This window comes from Ammospiza nelsoni, chromosome 5 (genome assembly GCF_027579445.1).
Source record: "Ammospiza nelsoni isolate bAmmNel1 chromosome 5, bAmmNel1.pri, whole genome shotgun sequence".
Lineage (NCBI taxonomy): Eukaryota > Metazoa > Chordata > Aves > Passeriformes > Passerellidae > Ammospiza > Ammospiza nelsoni.
Genome location: NC_080637.1, coordinates 64,385,476 through 64,405,318, shown reverse-complemented (window position 1 = coordinate 64,405,318; position 19,843 = coordinate 64,385,476). Strand labels below are relative to the sequence as shown.

The following is a 19,843-nucleotide window of genomic DNA, read 5'->3' as shown; positions in this document are numbered from 1 at the left end:
CACAGCAAGGACTTGCTAGGAGATTCAGGTTCAGCAAAACACGAGTGCAGGTTTAACCTGAGCTGCAGCCAGGCCCTTGCCAGGATTCAGGCATGCATTTGCTTCAGATGATGCACCTGGTAAGTGCTTCCAGCAAGTGCATGTGGTGCTGCTAGAAACTCACAGAATCACTAGGTCCATCCAGACCCTGGCAGCCACATGGATGCCTTTCCAGTGGGATGTCAGGTCCTGGTTATCCCCTCTGTGTGGTTCCTTCTCGGCTCTGCTCACAAAGGGTTTCCTGCCTCACCCTGGATGCATGGTTGCAGTTTTTTTCCCCACAGAGCCACTGGCCAGACCAGGTGCCTCATGTCCCTTTGTTCTGTCCTTTCCTGGGACCATGCCCACCCTGCTGCTGGTCTCAGATCCGTTCAGCAAAGAGCAAACAGCAACTAACAGGTATTGATGACTGAGGCCTGCTTCTTCATTTATTCACAGACAAATGTTTTACCCTGTCAGTGTTAAGAAATCATATTGATTGCAGAGATTTTTGTTTTATTCCTTAGGTCTGTTAGTCAAAAGGGCAATTTTTCCTTTAATGTCTTTCTGCTATGGGTTTGGTTCCACTGTAGTTTGTCCAGAAAATATTTTATTTTCAAGGCTCAGGGAAAATGATCTTTATAAAATATAAACTATGGGAATTTTCATTCCCCTCTGGCTTTAGGGGGAGGAGAGCAGCTGGTAGAGAGTGGATGAGAAAGGCTTTATCTGCTATATTTTGGTTACTGCACTTTGAGTGATGGGTTTAATAATTGATAGAGCAATTTAGCAATGATCCATAATCCTGAAAGAAGCCTACGCTCCCCTCCCTTTCTGTCTCTCTCCCTTTCTCCTTCCCTTCAAGACTGACAGGCTGCTCTCAGTGGTTTTGTCTGCAAAATTTCATCCCTTGGTTTCTGTAAACAGCCTGACATGGGAGAGGGGGGAAAAAAAGCAAATGTTTCTAAATCTTTTGTCTTGTTTTCACAAACAGCTGCACTGCTTTCTCCAGCTCTGAGCTTCAGTCATTTGCCTGCTTACATGCTCTTGCTGAAGGGAGTAGGAGGTTTTCTTTAAGGCCCTAACCTAAATGAAGTGTGTGTGTGCAATGTAGATAGGAGAGCGGAGAGGTGCAGAGCCTCCCAGCAGGGGCCCCTCCCTCCCTGTTTAAACCCAGGCTTTGTTCATGGCTGAATCCAGCTTGCTTAATCCCAAGAAAGGTGCACAGGGATGGCAAGTGCTTGATATGTAAGTGTGGTTTGCTTGAAAGTCTTCCAGGATTAACCTATGGAAATTGCTTTTTCCTCATGTGGGTGGTGGCAGCAAGCAGGGGGATCCTGTTGGGGTCCCTGATAGGTGTCTTTGTGACTCCCCATTTATCGAACTGGATGCAGACCCACAGCAGCATAGGGTTGTGCACCCCCTTCACAGGATGGGGGGCTCCTATGTGGGACATCCACAGTAAGTGTGGGAAGAGAGGAAAAGATGAAGCAGGAAAAGGAGACAGACATAGTGAGCAAGAGAGAAAAAGAGCCAAGGTTATAGGTACTGAGTGTGTGCTGAGGCCGAGGCAGAGTGAGGAGAGGCAGGAACAGCAGCCTGGCGGAAAGCCAGCTGTAAGCAAAGTCAAGTGAGATGTATTAAATTATGGTTTTCCATATGTATTACATAGATGCCAGATTGACAACAAGTTGTAATTAAGCATGACATAAAGTCAGCTATGCACAGCTGTATTATTCCTTAAAGTTACAAGGGAGGAGCTCCCTTGGGGCACAGCAGAGTTCATGGATGCTCCACCATGGGAGGTCTCTAGGACAGGCTGGCTGAATGCTTGCCAGGAGTGACATAGGCATTGCTGGGATGGCCCAGGATTGGGGCAGGGAGGGAGTGGGTGACCTCCCTGAGGTTCAGCCTAGCCCTCACTGTCTCTGACATCATCCTCTGGAGTATTTTCACCCTTCCCAGTCAGCACCCCTGTGGAACATGAGCAGTGGCCAGGGTGGGCAGCCTAATCTTTTTCTGTGAGTTATTTGTTATTAAATACCTTTAGCTAGCAATGAGAGGATCACAAGGCTTGGAAGAAATTGTTGTGTAACTTGCTGTCTGTTAAAAGACTCAACTTTGTGCATGTACACTTGATTAAAATACCTGGGGACCTGCACCTGTACCACAGGAAACACTCCCAGCTGTGTAGGATTTCCCCTGTGTGTAGGAGGACCTTGGTGACCTTCCTATTGAGAAATATATGATTATTGGACCTTACAGAGTTAGAGAAGTTCAGGCGACAGGAGGCCCTGGGAGGTCATTTAGTCCAACCTGATGGTCAAGGTTGAGTCTGCCATGAGATCAAGATCAGGACTTCATCTTGCTGGGTCTCAAAAGCCTCCAAGGTTAGCACAGGGTCCCTCAGGGCAGCCTGTGCTGGTGGTTCATTGATCTGCACAGTGGAGGTGTTTCCCCATTCCATCCCCAGAGGGATCCTCTCCTGTTTCAATTTGCCTGTCATCTCTGCCTTCTGCTGCCCACCTGAGGGAAGAACCTGGCACCATTTTCTCCATGTGGCAGAGGAGGAGGAGCAGGCTGCTGTCATGGATGCCATGAGGTTGTTCCAGTTCACCCTCCCTCTGGGATCCCCATGCCAAGCGTGGTGTCCAGCTGTGGCTGGAGGTGGGTTACCACACTCCTTGGTTGGCTGGCCCTGTTTCAGGGATGCTGTTGGTCCTGCTGCTGCCAGGGTCTTCCTTTCTAGCCCCACCAAGGTGCTCATGGCCACTCCAGCTGAGCAGTTCCCATTGTCACCAGGGGCCAGACCTGGCATTTCTCCTGGCTGTATTTCAGAAGGTCCCCATTAGGCCTTGTCTCCTGCCTGTCCAGGTCCCTCTGGGTGGCAGCCCTGCCCTCACGTGCATGGCCAGATATCTCCAGTGTGGCATCACCCACAAACTGGGTGGGAATGCACTCTGCCTCCCCCTCAGGTCAGGGATAAAGATGTTAAATGAGACCAGTCTGGGATAAACCTCTGTGGTACCTCACTGGTTACCAGCCTCCAGTTTATATTTATGTCCTGTAACATAAACCATCACTGAAGGCTGAGTGGATCCAGCTTCCAGTCTTTTGAGCTGATTCAGATATTTTTTAAAGTGTTGCAGACTTATCTTGAGGGATGGGCAAGAGCCATGTGAGCAGTGCAGTGTTGGAGCTCCCTTCTAGTGGAGGTTGTACAGGTGGCCTGGCAGCCCTGGAAATGACTCTGGTTACACCCACAGTCCTTACACCCAGGAACCAGGTGTAGCTGTGTTTGACCTGTGAGAGCCTGCTAGGAGCCCTGTAGTGGCACTGTCCTTCCTTATCACTCAAACCAATAGATATATGTGGGTAAACAGTATTCTGTGGCATTCCGCTGTGGTCCTTTCCCTCCCTCAGGAATAACCCTGTGCTGACTGGCCTCTCTGTGGTTGGAACTTTATGCTGGGATCTGAAAGGCTTAGTGTGCCTGCATATTCTGGGGTGCGTCTTGACTACCAGGGCTGTCCCTTGCTCAGGAATGCAGGAGAAATGCAGAAATCCAGCAATGAGGGTGAGCCCAGCATTGCCCTGCTGAGTGGCACTGTGGGGCCTGGAGCTGCTCTCCTGTCCATGGGATGGGGAGTGAGCAAGCAGGAACTGTCGGTGCTTGTAGGTGTGTTATGCTCTGGCCCTGGTGGCTGCCTTTATCACAGACACAAAAGTCTGCAGATGCCCAGCCCTGGAGCAGAGGATGACCTTAGTCTGGGGGTCATCCATATTTGATGTCTGCATCCCTTCCAGGTGTCTGTGTGAGTGGAGGGGTGAAGGAGATAGCAACTGTAGTATTTTACTTCCAGAATGTGAGCCTGTCTCCTTTTACGTCCTTTCATTTAAGAAATTATTTGGAGTCTGAGAAGTACAGAGGAACAAAAAAAAAGGTTCTCTTTGCATTCCACCTCCATTACCGAAGAGTTAAAGGTACTCTGCATTCTACAGTACATGGCAATAAAAGGTGGACACCTCCACAAAATACAAGAGTCAAGTGAGCAGGTATGAGAAAGAGTCCATAAAGATGCCAAAGAAAGGGTTCATCTGAGAGGAGGATAGAGCTCCATCACTTGAATAAAAACCCCTTTGTAAGACACACAAAGGATGCAGTTCCTTGTCCTCACGAGAGGTATCTTGGTGCATGGAGGAGGCCTGAGCTCTGAGTGGGGTGAAGGCCTGGGTGTGCAGCTGGTCAGTGCATCCCTGCTTGGGCAGAGGAGCTCAGCTCCTGCCTCTCCCTCTGCCCAGGGCTTCCTGAGTGGAGCTGTGAAAGCTGCTGCTTCCCAGCATTCAGGCTTTAGCAGGTGAGGCAGGAGCTGTGTGTTCAGCTCAGAGACATTTTCACTGGACCTCTGTCTGCACTGCCTTCAGCTGCCCCCAACCTTCTTCTGGGAGCAGGAGCACTCTCTGCTCCAGGTGCCAGCAAGCATCCAGCTTTGAGTTACATTTTTGTCTGAGGTTATACTTGTCCATGAAGGACTCAGCTGAGACTATCACACTTGGCCATGAGATCCTACCAAAGGTGGTAAATTATCCCTGAGGAGGGTAGTTTGCAGGGAAGTTTTAAAATTCAGAAAGAGCCCAGCTCTCTGAATCCGAGTCTGTGGAAATGAATTTTTTTTTGGCATCTGTTTTTAATGTCCTGTGATGTGTGGGTGAAAAAGCCAGCAAGCTAGACTGGTAATTAATTTTCCTGACAGAAACACCAGACAATGAAATTACCCTGCCACAAAGCAGGGTTGCTAAAGTAAATACTCCGCCAGCAGCAGGCCTGAGAGCAGGACGGGGTCGTGTGTGAGGTGCAAGCAAATGATGAGGTGGCACTGCTGCCTCTGGGGACCTGCAGGTGCTGCCAGCACGGGGACCCTGCTGCCCAGGGCACCAGCACCAGAGCTCTGTGGTGTACACAGGCACTTTCAACTGGGCTCCAAAGGATGGGGACTGACTGGACTCACTGCTGAGCCAAGGAACAGGGTCACCCTTTGCTGTCCAGGCAGGTAATTTGGTTGGAAATGGGTAGAGATGTGGAAATGGGGGTGGGATGGCTGCTTTTGTCCTGGAGATGAAGACTCTTGGCAGGGCTCTTCAGTCTTTCCCAGGCTGGTGACAAGTGGCTTCTAAAGCTTTGGTCTGTGCTGGTGAGATTTGTGTGAGCTGTAGAACAGGTTGTGCCTGTGCATGCAGAAGGGGAGTGCATTTTGTTGGAAGACATCGAGGCAGCAGCTCATGGGAGAGGAAGGACAGGAGGGCAAAGTTTTCTGTTTTCCTTCAGTGTGCCTTGTACTGGAGGCAGGAGTTGCTGTGCCAGGAGTGCTGCAGATGCACAGCCAAGAAATGGGCGGAGAGCCGGAGCTGGGGATGTTCCTGCACGCATTGAGGTGTCTGGCAGCTGGCTCCACTGTGTGCTGTCAGACAGGATCCCTCACCACAATCGAAGGGTTTGGTGGGTCTGGGTTAAAAAACCTGTATTGTTGGTACAGAAAATACTACTCTGTGCACTCATGGAGAGATCTGCTGAAGATTTCAGTGCTGTTTGGGAGGATCTGCTGCCACATGAATCGTCCTTCCGTTTTATGATTGCAATACTTGGATGTGCATATTTTCATAGGGCATTTTCCCTTGTTACACAGTGCTAGCAGCTGCACAATGCAGAAATCCCACACAAGAACTGTTTAAGGCATGGAAACTGTTTTCTTTACCTTTGGGAAAGAAAATTACACCTTTTTTTTGCTGAGCTAAATCTGAGTGCTTTTAAGAAAACAAGGGTCAGTTGTGGAGTGGACTGCATGTGCATTTTAGGACCAGAGTTATTTAATGTACTCATGATCTGTAAAAAGTGCTGGACCAGTAGTGAAATGTTCAAGCATGCAGACATCACATACTGTCTTAGGTTAGGCTGCAGAAAAGAGCAAGGAGCATTTAAAGGACTTGATCTAGATTACAGAAAACATTATGCTAGATCAGTGCAGTACTGAAAGGCAGTAAACATTGGAAGAGAAAAAATGAACTATTTCTGCATAATTGTATGTCCTAAATTAACTGCAGCTTCTCTGGAGAAAGGACTGTGTGTCTCAGAGGATCTCCCAGATAAAACATCTGCTGAAATGCCTCGTGTCACTCCAAAAGCAAACAAAATATTAAGCTTAGGGAAGACTGGAACGCGAAAGCATTCTGCAAATAGTGTAAAATAAGTCTGGGGAATATCCTTGTGTTTAACTCTTTCTAGGGCTGTTCAGCCTGTCTCCAAGCAGTCGTATCAGGAAGAGGAGTTGCAGGGTCAGGCAGTGGAAGGGGACTGAAACATCCATGGGATGATACACTGAGAAGGCAGAAGCTGCTGCAGGCATGGGAAAGCAAGGCAAAGATATAAAAGCAGCTTGTGGTAAAGGACAGGTGATTCAATCATTTCCATCTTCACCTCTAAACCAATGTATGTGAACACAAAATGAGAGGTGACAAATTTAAACCTGATGAAGGAAAATCAAGCTTTAAAAAACTTGAGTTAAGATGCTATTGAAAGCAGAAGGTTGCCTGTGGAGATCTGTGCCATAACATGTGATGGAAGTCAAGATCTCACCTTGTCTTAAAAAACTGACATGCTTATGTTGAGAAAGAGAGGAGTTGCATGTTAGATACCATGTGCAGAAGGATGTATGCATCCATAACTGAGAATAAAGAACAATAACCACCCCAGTGGAGATTCAAAGGTATTCTGTCAGTGGACAGGTTATTTCATTACAGAGCTCATAGCATCCTGCCCCAAAATGCTTGGCATTGGCCATTTCAGGCAGGAAGAGCACTGCTCCTGGTGACTGCAGCTCCATCTTTCCCACAGCAAACAAGAGGTATCTGCTGGCTGAAAATCTGGAATCCTGTGTGGCATCCACTACCTGTTGTTCTTGAGGTGTCTTAGTGACTGTTTAATTAAGTTAACAAGACATTTTTTGTCTTAGTGCCACTCCCTCTCCATGGAAAAATCACCATGATTACATATAGGCTGGGAGAAAACCACAGCACGTGGCGGCTGTGGTGTGTGTAAGGCAGCATATCACCTAGATGTAGCCCCTTCCCACAGGCATTCTCACCATTGTTAGAATTCATGGAATGAGTGATGCTCTGTTTAGTTGCACTTTTTGTGTTTAAATAATGTGGACATAGATTTGTGCTTTTCTCCTCAATAGCGAAGATTGAAAACTTCTTCTGTGTGTAAAAAACAAATTCTCTCCTTACTACTCCAGAAAGTGGGACTTTCAGGTAAACCCACTTGACAGCCAAAGAGGAGAAAAAAAAAAAGAGATTTTGGAACCTCAAATTCTAGGTCATCCCTTCTTGCAGGGGTCTGGAGGTGTTGGCAGCCTAAGTGTGGGGAGAGAGGAGGGGAGGTGTGTGCTGCATATGACAGCAGTGCAAGTAGTTTTTTATGCAGAGGGAGTTTTCCACACAAAATCATGTTGGGAATATCCCTACAGTCTACCCCTCCACTTGAGTTAGTGGGAGGGACCTGAAGTTGAGGCGATTTGTGGCTGAGCTGTCATTAGTGACCAGGGACATTTCCCTCACAATGTGGAAGGCAGGCAGGGAGAGGCAGATGGCTTTGAATGCAGGATTTACATAGTAATGAGATTCAGGTCACCATAGCTGTCTTTTTCTCTCTGCATTTTGTCTAGGTGTCGGGTAGTGTGTAGGGATGACAGGGATGACGGAATAGGGAGGAAAGGAGGAAAATTAACCCCTTGTTCATGAGGAGAGATTGCTGTTTGAATAAAAAGTTTGTCACAGTGGGCTAAAGAGGAGTAGGGTATGACAATGATAAGTACAGATGAAGCTAGAAGGGGTAAAGACTTTTTAAGTTTCTGACTTGTTTTTGTGGGAATGGCACAAAGAATTCTAACTTTAAAATCCCAGAATTTCCTGTAATTTTTACATTCGGCGTTGCTGGTTTAAGAAGAGGTAGTTTGGGACTTTTATCATTACAAGTCTCCCAAAACTTGGGAGAGTTTGTGGACTGAAGACAAGGCATGGATTCTTGCTACAGAGTCTTTGCTTCTTTGGAAAAAAATCACCATTTTGCTTGGTTTCTTGGCTGAAGACTTGTCTTGACATGACTATGTAATAGTGTGATTAAAACATAATATTTTCCACTGCAATTGGTAATCCTTAGTATGATCTCACTAGTGTCAGATCTTATCCTGATGACAAATGGGGAACTAGGAACCATGGGTCCTATTTCGAGCTTTGCTTGGTGGCACTTGATTTGCTCAATAGCCAACTCCAGGCATTTCCAAAATGTGCATAAGGGCCTGAGAAATCCCAAGGCTGTATTTAAAATTATGAAAATTTTAAATCAGTGTGTGTTTATTTTTTCTGTCTTCTGGTTTTTCTTTCTTTATAGTTAGAGGAGTATGGGTGAGTAAGTTATTTTTCCTGCTGTACGTGCTATGACACCAGAAGCTGGGGCTTTAGAAGCATTGCAAGAACAGGAGAGAAGCTTTAGGAGATCCTTGTATAAATAGGAACTGTCATATAACTGCATGTGGACATCTAGGCAGAGGTGGGATAAGTAAGGAAGGTGTTTGTGTGATAAGGTTTTTAGTATGTGGAAAATATTTTCGGTTCTTTCACACAGAAGTTTTTGAAACGCAGAACGTTTGGGGCACATAGGCCAGGATTCATTTAATCTCACCTTGGCCACTGGAGCTGAGCAAGTTCATCTAACCTTATCCCTACAGACCTTTTCAGCATCAGTGGAGACGGATTCCAACCACCCCAAGGCAGTGGGACAGAATACCCCTGGAAGGGGAGGGAGCAGAGGTGCTTTGGTGGCATCTCCTGGAGCCAGAGAGCTGCTGCATTTTGGCTGTTTGGGCTGAAAGGGAAAAGGAAATCTAATCAGGTGCCTGGGACAGACCGGGAAAGGAAGGCTTCTTGGCTACTTCCTCCTGAGGAAAAGGCTCAGGTCTAATAGATCTAATTAAATTATTTCTTTGTTTTATTGTTACAGCTATTTGTATAAAAAGTCAGTAATCCTTTTATACCAGTCCTGTAATGATTATTTAATGTCTGGCTGTTTGTGAGCCCACGGAGCTGTGTGAACAGAGGATGCTTCACTGCAGGGGATCTGCACAGTTCTCCACAGGACAGCGAGCTGGCCCTCAGAGCCTCAAGTGGGGGCCTTGATTGGGTGCCTTCATATTCCCACTTGCTGGATGAAAGCAGGGGTAGTTTCCTCCTTTACAAAGTGCTGCCAGATGTAAGGCTGTCTCTTGGTTCTATATGGCCACAGTACTCTTCTGTAAGGCTAAATATTCACGGACTGATGTTTGGTTAGCAGGCACTGTGCCAGTGAGTCCCTCAGCTCTGTCACAGCAGTGACACTTGTTGGTGGCAGCTCTATGAGTGTCACAATGAGCACCAGCTGCCCAAAGCCAGCTGAGCAGCTCTGCTCCCCTTGCTGATGTTTTCTGACCTCTTTCTTTGCAGAGCCCCTGAAATCATCCTTGGTTTACCCTTTTGTGAAGCAATCGATATGTGGTCCTTGGGATGTGTCATTGCAGAGCTGTTCTTGGGCTGGCCCTTGTACCCAGGAGCTTCAGAGTACGATCAGGTGGGTGTGGATATTGCCCTGGGTGCTGGTAAGTGCACACATCTCTATCTCTTTCTCTTCTCCTGTCAGAGTGAGCAGTTGGAAACTTTTTCACTTTGGCTAATGATGGATCTGTATTTCTTGCTCTCCCAAGTCAACATTGTCATTGTGCACCTGGGTATTTATTCCAGGTAACCAGTGTGCAGCTTGGTATGCTGGCTTTTAAGACCTGGCTGCCTGAGTGAAATCAAAATCAAGAGTCAATGCTGCCATTGACTGGAGAGCTCTGTGCATGTCCCTCCTCACTGAGCAGAGCAGGCACCCGTTCTCTGCTGTAACAGCAAGTGCAGCATAAAGCCTTATTTGTTAGAAGAAACTGCATGAACTCAGCTGCATTTCATAACCCCTTTTATGAGAGTGCATATTAAAAGCAATGACAAGAAGGAGAATGTTGGCATTGATGTAGGTTTCCAGTTAATATAAGCTGTCGTTCCTTTTCTCCCTATAGGCTTTCATGCCCTTTTTGTAGTCCTAAAACCGATAATGCAGCAGCAGCTAGAGCCAGGGCTGTAGAATGCTTTGCATTCCCACAGTATTCAGGCTGATCTTAGCTGTCTGAAAATGCAGCCTGAAAAGGGTCTTTTTGCTTTTAGGAAATAATTTTTTAAAAAAAGAGAAGAAAAAAAAAAAGGCAGGAAAATAAGTTTTTCACATACTGAAATGTTTTCTTGACTTTTCTTTTGAAACCAGTATTTTTTTAATCAGAGCTCTAAAGGTAAAATTTGGCAGGGGAAATAACTTGCAGCAAAGAGCAGGGCTATTAGTGACTCTAAAGGAAATCAAATGTAGCTGAGAAACTTACAAGCATTTGAAAATCACATACCAAGCATGAAAAGTAGATTTCTTTGTCTTCCTCACTGCAACCCAAAAGCCATAAAACACACAGCTGGAAAAGAAATCACCATACCTTACTGGCCAGCTTAACTGCCCAGCACAAAGCTTCCTCTGGTAAAGTGTGACGAGGGGTCCTGGGGAGCTGGGGAAGGGATAGGGGCTGATCCTGGCTGGGATTGGCAGGATCCAGGTGCCTCTGAGGTGTGTGAGCTCTGATGGACCTGAGGAGCTGCAGAGCTGAGCAAGCCATGCACAGTGAACCAGGGCCTGAGTGCTTGGAAGTGATTGAAAGCACGCCTGCTTTTTATGCTTTTATGCCTTCATGTATTTAATGTTTTTATCCTTCTCTGTTTCTTCTCTCAAAAACAGTTTCCATTCTTGCCTAGCATTTTTGAGAGTAGGTGACTGGTTTTAGTAGTTTTGCAGAGTTTGCAGCAATTTTTGCAGAATCAAGCCGTGCAGGAGACAGGAGGTGCCAAAGTTAAGGTTTTGTGTGGCACCTCAGGCATGTGTGACATTAGTCTTTAATTGTGTAATCACAGACTCTTTCTCCTTTATAAATAAATGTTAGACATTCTGAAAAAAGAAATAGAGTATCTTTTAGCTGTGTGGGTGCCAATGAAGTCATGCTTGTGGATGCATCCCAAATAACGTCATGTAGTCAGTAGAGACAAGTACTTTCCATACCATCAGTTGGTTTGAGTGTATGTTTCATCTTAGTTCAAAGGCAGTCACTTCATAATCCTGTTTGGAACTTCAGGATGCTCCTAGGACAGGCTGTGTGCTCAGGTGGAAGAAAAACAGCAGAAGTTAAAGAGCCAATATCAAATTGCTGAAATGACGTCCTGGAGAGGGTGCCAAGTGTTGAGACACCCCATTGAAATCACTGTGTGGGTCCTTCTCTTTGAACTTTATAAATTTAGGAACTTTCTTCTTTTCATCCTTAGGACTTGTGGGAGTGCACTCTAAGTGTGAGTTTCCAGTGCTGTATGTGATAAATGAAGGGAATCCCATTCAGAAATTCTCTTCCTCTCATTCCTTGCACTGAGTTTTATGGCATCAAGTTTCTCTACATGCTACATCTTTGTGTGTTCTCTTGGTTCAAATGCCTCCTGAACTCCTTCAAGGAAGACCTCCAGAGACCTTCACAGGATGAACAGTAACCTCTCATCCTTCTCTTGCAGATTCGCTACATTTCACAGACGCAGGGCTTACCAGCAGAGTACTTGTTAAGTGCAGGGACAAAGACCACGAGGTTTTTCAACAGGGATACAGACTCACCATATCCCTTGTGGAGGCTGAAGGTAGGAAGACATTCCCTTGTTTCTTTCACCTTGGTTGGAAGTGAGGAGACACTCAGGTCACCTCAGAGCCTAAGTTTCTGCTTTTTGCAGTGCAGCACAGACATAGGAGTGGGTACTGCCCAAGGTAAAACTGCCATCCCCAAAATTTGGAGCCTACAATTCACCTGCTTGGCATTGTAGGAAATTTAAGTCCAGAGCTGACCCTCTGAGTAGTCAATGATTTGGTGCATAGTGGGCAGACTTTGCTCTAATATCTAACTCATTGTGAGGGGGGAAAAAAGGCAAGCATTTTAATTCTACAGTCAAAACCTTGAGTAAAGCAGGTGAGCCCTGAGTGTCCTGTGCTAGTGGGTTTGGCTCCATGCTGTCCCCAGGGAGAGAGGCCTGTATGCTTCTGGCTGGGATGGCATGCTGTACCTCAATGCCAGGATGGATGAAAGAGACCCACCATAGTTGGGAGGACCCTCAGAAGTGAAACAGAAGAGATAAATCGCCTTGTGACATAAAAGATGACACATAACCATGGTGGAGATGCTGTAAATGGTGTCTGGTCAGGCAGGATGGTCCCTGATGAGGACAGGATGAGGCACATGTGGGAAGTGGCACATAATCTGCAGCTGGTTGCAGGGCAGTGTTGGTCAATGCCTGTGTCCTGTTTTGAGCAGACGCCAGATGATCATGAGGCAGAGACGGGGATTAAGTCAAAGGAAGCAAGAAAGTATATTTTCAACTGTTTGGATGATATGGCACAGGTAAGAGCATTGGTGAGTAACCAGCAAGACTGTTTGCATGCTTTGCAGAAATACTAACAAAAGGGAATTATGGAAGTTCTCTGTGTATCCTATTCTGGGGCCAGCTCCTGAAAAATACCAGGATTATGCCTACCAAATTTGCTGTTATGTGCTGCTTTGTAGGAGTGACTGCACACAGGGGTGTGTGTGCTGTAGTAAAGTAGCCTTGGAAAGTGGCTAAGGCACATCTCTGAGTGTGGAAATCCTGCATTTTCTCTTGTCTCTCCAGTGCTCTTCTGTATGACCACTGTCAGGTCACTTGCTTTCTGTGTGCTTTAATATTCCCATTTGTTAAAGGGTGACAGTGGAAACATTCACCATGGCCACAGAAGAGTGTGCTGGCTGGGGGAAGAATGGGAAGCACTAATTCACTGTGTCAGTTCCATGTTGTTGTGAGGGCTAATCCCAGCATAACCACTCCTGTGACAGGAGTTTGTGCTGACAAACCAGTGTGCTAAACCGGCCCAACACTAGCACCAAACTGGAGTTTGTGCTACCAAGGTCTAGACATTGTAGCAAGTAAATCATGTAAGCTTGCAGGAAGAGAGGACTGGAATCTGAGGAGACCAGATAATTAATGAAATAATATAACAAGTCTTTAATTCATGGCTCCTGATACATGAATGGGATGTTTCTCATAAACCTACTGACAATTTTTATGTGTTTTATATATTTTTTGCTCATAGGACACATAGATAAGTATCTGATGGCACAGTATATGATAAACACTGTGATTATCAGAGCTTGCCTGCTACCACATGGAAGCTGTTCATCCTCAGTGGAGGGTGACTAAGTGTTTCATTAGCCACTGACCCAGGCGAGCTGAACACTTGAGAGTCTGTCTGGAGCTGTGACATGCACCAGTGAGATGAGCGGCCACCACGGAGCTTGGCGTGGTGTAGGAGCATCAGGGTAGGATGGTCAGGATGGACGGAGATGAGAGATCTCTGCAGCCAGGTTGTGGAACTTGTGGTTTATTGCAGAGGGCCTGGGTGCAGGGCCCTGCTTGGAGCTGCCAGCCACAGCTCGGAGCAGGCCCGAGAGAAGAGAGGGGTAGAGAGGATTAGGGGGAAAGTGAGTAAGAGAGGCAAGAGAGCAAAAGCATAAGAGAGTAAAAGGGGTAAGAGCGTGAAGTTCTTGTTACAATACAATAAATCATCTTCTGTGTTGAATATTCTAATTCTCACTAACCAAGCTAGTACAAGATACAAATCCTATAGCATTTACATACAACCTATAAGAATCAATACATTACCATACTGTGTCACATTTTAAACCCTAAAAACTACTCTTTGGACCCCTTCTGCCAAGCTAGTAGGGTCTGCCCTGACCCTTGGGCCTGTCTGCAAGCAGAAGGTGTTGTTTCATCAAAAGGGGATTACCTTCAGTCCACCACACCATTGTTTTCCAGTTGTTCAGTAACTAAGGTATCTCAAAGCTTGCTTTCACTTCAATCTTGCTTATAGTTTCTGTATTCTCAAAATCTTTTGCCAGACAATCATATTTATAAGGCTTTCCTGTTTCAGTCTTTTCCAACAGTGTGGCTCTTCAGCAGCCACTCCTTTGGACAGGGAGGCTGGCAGGGCGTGTGCTCCAAGAAGGAGTGAGCACATTTTGCTGGAGACCTGACCATGTGCACTTCCCCTTCAGCACTCACTCCTGTCCCTTCTCCTCTAGGTGAACATGACGACGGATTTGGAGGGCAGCGATATGTTGGTGGAGAAGGCAGACCGGCGGGAGTTCATAGATCTGCTGAAGAAGATGCTGACGATAGACGCGGATAAGAGGATAACCCCCATCGAAACTCTGAGCCACCCCTTTGTCACCATGACACACTTGCTCGACTTCCCTCACAGCACACAGTACGTGGGTTTTGTTCCCCTTGGGTTTTGAAAAGGAGAGCTGGTTGTGGTGGAGACCAAGTGTATCTGAGGGGTTTTTAAGATGTTTAATCCCTAAGTTTTAATCTTTTCCTGCTTAGAAGAAAAAGATGATTGCCAACTCAAGGTTGCAAGAATTGTGTTGTAGGTGCTTGGCATTTAAAACGCTGCAGTGTGTGCTACATTAATTATGTAAATATTCAGTAATTACATATTTTTGCATTAAAATGCAGAAGAAATTATGCAATTAGTGCTGAAAGTATCAGTCTATTTCAAAGTAATATAGTCCTGATTGTTACTGGAGTAATCAACCTTATCTGCAGTGGGGAGCCGACCCTTCCCATCGTGCCAGGAGTCAGCTTGGGGCTGTTTGCTTTTTAAGGGAAAAGCTGATCTGCAGCAGGCTGTTTCACAGGCATAAGCACCAGGATGAGGAGTTCAAATTTCAGCTTGGTTGTTGTCCACCTGTGTCACCTTAAATACCATGTTCTGACCTCATCTGACACATGTAGAATGAGGAAGGGCTCCACTGCCTGATGGAGATGAGAAGTCACATGTTCAAGCCTCACTGCCCTTCTCTGGAGGCTGCATCACATAGCACAGCAGCCTGAAATGCAGGGTACCTGTCCCCAGCCCACTGCCCATGTCCAGTTCACACAGGGACAGGCTTCTCAGGTATAAGTGGAGAAGGCAGACACATAGTGGGAGTTTTACAAAGCATTCAGGACACTTATCTTTGAACATCCTGCTTTACAGCACTTAGCATATCCAGGTGCTTTCACAGGCTGTCCCTTCCCCTTGACAGGAGAACAATTATTGGCACAGTGCTGTACTTTCATTGGGTGCTATTTGCATGAGTGTTTTAAAGGCTGTCAGGAGCTCAGGTACAAAATCTAAGGAGGCTGCTTGAAGAGCTGCAGAGCAACAGGTAACTGTGTCAGCTCCCCTGCCTGTATGGGTGGCTGCAGTATTTTGAGTTTGTTTAAGGTAGCTTTCCCCCTTTGAAGGAGCTGTAGCTGCCTTTTTGTTACATTTATCACAAGATAAGAGCATCTGCTTACCAGAAGGTAGTGGGTGCACGATCTGTGTAGACCCAGACTTAGCCTGCACAGCCATCTTTGTGCATTGTTACCTATAAATAGATAGTAAGTGATAAATGAAAACAAGATGGGGCATGATTGTGCTAAACAGGATAAAAGTAAAGTTTCATATTAAAAAAAATCATGAATAAAATATGACAGCAAAAATACTGAGTGAGCATCATAGACAAAAGTCTTTTAATTTGCAACAGTCCTTCTGACTGTGCAAGAGCTGATTGTGTAAGATAGGAGAGATTTGTGAGCTAATGCATTGCCGTCAGAAATCTTTCCACTAACGCAACAGTCCATAACCACGTCTTCATTTTTGAAGTGCTCACTTGTGGCTGCTCAGGCAAAGCCCCAGAAAGATTGAAAATATCATTGGGGCCAACAGCAGTGAGAATTTTAGCCAAATAAAGAATTCAGCATCATGTCTCTGAATACCAAGGGTGTGCCAGCCGGGTGTGTAACCCCACAAGCCCCTCCATGCTGGAATCAGTGACTGGCAGAGGGAGCAGTAAGCTGTAACCAGCATGGCAAGTGGATGGAGCTTTTGTCTTAGATTACTTGTGCTTTGCAGAATAGAAACTTCAAAGCCTTGAAAGATGCAGGGAGCTATAATCTCTCTTGGAAATAAAATGGGCAGCAGAAAAAGTGAGAATACATGGGAGCTGTAGCTTCTGGGAGGAATCTCTGCTGTGGCACGTTTCAGAGAGGCTGCAAGTTCAAGCAGTGCAAGAGGGGCTGTTCTGCTTTCTTACAAGCAGACAGCATAGTGAGCCTAGCTTCCCATTTCACATATTTAACTTCCTGGCTCTTAAATTGCTGAGTTCTCCTCAGACTTTGTCTGTTTTGCTTTGTCCCTGCTGGTTTTTTCTCCCACCTTTTTTTAAAGTAAAGCCAGAGAACTTGGTGTTGCATTTGTAGAGCTTACCTCTTGTTAGATAGAACCATTTGGTGACACACACTATTCACCATGTACAGAACCTATACTCCTCTCAGTGCTTTCTTCTTTGTGCAGGTAGAATTATTCATACTTGACTGAAAAGAAGTGATCCAATAGCCTTCTGTGTTTATTTGATAAGTGTTTGATTTTGCTGGATGTTCTGTGACCAACAAGTATAGTTCTGGAAGTGAATGCACATAATGCTGAAATCTTGTGCACAGTGTCCTGAGCCTGGCTTGTCTGCAGGTTGTTCATGGCCCAGATCCAGTTACCAGGATATTACTTGTAGGATAAGAGAGGTGACCATGTGATTAAGAGACAAGACAGGGATAAAAAGATCTAGGTCCTCTTCATCAACCTTAGGGATCATATAAGGTTTGAAGGGCCATTGTTTCTTAAAAGTGATGTGAGGATATACCCCCTACCTCCAGCAGTTCAGCTCATTACACAATGGTCAGCATACAGCTGATTTTTACTGCTTGGAATTGCTCTTTCTTCATGTTTGGATAATGGAAATAAAATAATACCTTTATACTTTGAGGTTGTGTTTCAGACTCTGAGGTTACATTTGTAAAACCAGTTATTGTGGAAGAATTGTGGAAAATCTGTATTGGTTTTCAGATATCAAAAGTGAGATTGTACTAAAAATAGAGTGTTGCCCAAGTTCACTGTGTTGTTGTCTCTTAACCTCTGTATGCTTTGGTATTCTAATTAATGAAATATGGACAGTTTAATCTACCAGATGCCTGCTGTGCTCTAGCAATGTAGAGAGTATTTAATCTCCTTTACTGGGGCACAAAATAGGATACTTCTCAAAATTTCCATTGCTATATCAATAACATTTAAGGGAAAGGCAGTGTAGAGGAAGAAGCTGTAATCATTCCCCCAGAGATCCAGTTCTCAGTGTGAGATAACCTCAGAACCAGATTCCCTCGGGGCACTGAGGAATTTGCTTTGGAATAACTTTTTGATATTAATTGTCCCATTGACTGCAAAAGGAGATGTCATGCTTCGAGATAAGCGTCTGCACAGGTGTTTAGCCAGACAGGGGCAATGTTTTAACTGCTTAGCTGGACTCAGCTCTTGGTGAACAACTATTTAAAAGGAACAAGGATGACTTTTTTAGGGGGTCTCAGTGATCAAGAACAGTAAAATTTTTCCTTGCAAAAGGCACATAAAGCTATGCTTATGCTGAGGCAAAAAGCATGAGTTTTCTTTTCCTCTCAGGCTCTATCATGAGGAAAAAAAAACGTTTCTTTCTTTCTTGCTTTCAGTCTCTTTCAGTCTTTTAATATAGCCACTTTGTATATCTTGCCCTGTCCCCTAAAGAGCAGCCACTTTGCCTTGCTTTAGTGACCTGTATTGCAGTGCAGAGACCTGTGGGAGCACCCAGGAGTCCCAGGGCAGCTGCTCTCATCTTGGCCTTCTTCAGTGCAGTGTTACTCTGACTCTCACAGTTAAGAGAGACCTACATAAAATAGCAAAGGGCTTTGAGAGCCTAGAAAGTGCTAAGCCTGCCATGGAGACCTATTGCAGGGCCCCTGTGATGAACTGTAACCTGTGTGAGTCGCCTGGTTGATTTTTCTGTGCCTTCCTTGCCCCCCTTTCCCCGCGCAGTGTCAAGTCCTGCTTCCAGAACATGGAGATTTGCAAGCGGCGGGTGAATATGTACGACACGGTGAACCAGAGCAAGACACCATTCATCACCCATGTGGCCCCAAGTACATCCACCAACCTGACCATGACTTTTAACAACCAGCTCAACACAGTCCACAACCAGGTGAGGCCATCAATCACAAGCAGCCAGTGCTTGAAACATTTATGTCAGGAGGGCCTAGAAGATGAAAAGCAAAGTAGCATCCCATTTAACATGCCTGCCAAGAGATGGTGCCTTTCTGCTCTCCTTCCTCTGCTCCTCTCCTCATTCTCTTTTCTTCAGGCAAGCAGTAATCTTGTGACATTTTGTGTGACTGTGAAATGTTGCCCTCGTTGTTTGTTGTTGTTGGGGTGATAAATCCTGCTTACTTGGGAGGTTGCTATGGGGAAAAGCTCATTAGTCCCTTAATGCAGCAAGCAGTACTTCACTCCCTGTGTCAGGCAGAAGTATTTGTGATCTTACAGCTCTTCTTCAAATTGGCATTGAAGTAAAATGAATTTAAACTCTCTGTAACAGACACAGCACTGTAACTGATCAACAAGAAAGAAGAGTTTAGTGATAATATTTATTCTTATCTCTCATTGCTTTTACTCCAGGGACCACAGTTGGTGTGGTGCCCCCACTGTGAACACATTGCACTCCAGTTTGGTGGGCTCTGGCTTTATAATCATGCTTTGTATTAGTTTTACCTGTCCCAGTGTTGGGGGGTGCTGCATTAACAGATTTTATGTGGCTAAGTTGTTTGCTGTGGTACTGAATTGCAAGCAGTGAAAGGAAACTCTCCAGGGAGAGCACTCTAGGAGACTGAAGCTCAAGAAGTAGCTGCTGCTTTGAAGCCTTTTGGGAACAGGCTGCTCAAGATTGACTCTAGAGATTGCAGGTGACATTGTGGAAACGGTGTTTGGAAAGGAAGGGAGCTAAAGGAGTCTGTGTAGCTGTGCAGGATGCTCCTGTGTCAGTGAGAAAACCAGGCTTCTTGACTCAGGTCTTGATACATGTGATCACAAAAGGTCTTTTAAAACAACTCAGGCAGGCACAGACAGAGATAGGTCATGACTTGGTGTGAGAGGGTACCAGTGACAAACACCAGTTCCCTTTCTAGGCTGTTTTGAGATGTTCACTAAAGCAATGCATGCTATGTGCTCCCCTAGGCCCCAGCTGCAGGGCAGAGACACTGCTTGTACCACAGTTACTTGTAGGAAAGGCAGGCTTGCTTTCATTTCCTTGCATTTCACTTGATATTAAGATCAGCTGTTGGCTGGGGAGTTCCATGGTCATTTCTGAATTCTCATAAGGGGTGCGTGTTCTGAGCAGAACCAGCATGCCCAATGTTCCTAGAAGAATTGGCAGAAATATTTCCAGGAAAGATGTTTTAATTTGAGCAAGGTCTAAGCCTTTCACAATTCTCTTCAACATACCACTTGTCTTGGCTTTCTTTTGTTTCCTGTCTCTGCAAAATATCTGGGGATTGCCTCTTTCCAGTTATGGCTTCTGAGACTGCAAGTTCAGGTTGCTGCTCAGTGTGTTGCACAGGAGAGCAGATTGCCCTGCACAGCCCCTGCACTGAGAGGAGATGAGGAGGAGGAGAAAATATTTTGTTGTCACGTCCTTTGCGGCTGTGGAAGTGCAGTGTAGGT

At 45.6% G+C, this 19,843-nt stretch overlaps 1 protein-coding gene across 2 annotated transcripts in view; it reads left to right on the top strand.

Annotated features, from left to right (window-relative positions):
* The window catches only part of HIPK2 (homeodomain interacting protein kinase 2), a 127,142-nt gene that overhangs the window by 81,889 nt on the left and 25,410 nt on the right, over nucleotides 1-19,843 (top strand). For both annotated transcript variants that reach the window (XM_059473107.1, XM_059473106.1), the window contains exons 3-7: nucleotides 9,553-9,676; nucleotides 11,734-11,853; nucleotides 12,519-12,605; nucleotides 14,322-14,506; nucleotides 18,167-18,329. In XM_059473107.1, the coding sequence (XP_059329090.1) occupies nucleotides 9,553-9,676; nucleotides 11,734-11,853; nucleotides 12,519-12,605; nucleotides 14,322-14,506; nucleotides 18,167-18,329 (679 nt within the window). The remainder of the gene's footprint in view (nucleotides 1-9,552; nucleotides 9,677-11,733; nucleotides 11,854-12,518; nucleotides 12,606-14,321; nucleotides 14,507-18,166; nucleotides 18,330-19,843) is intronic.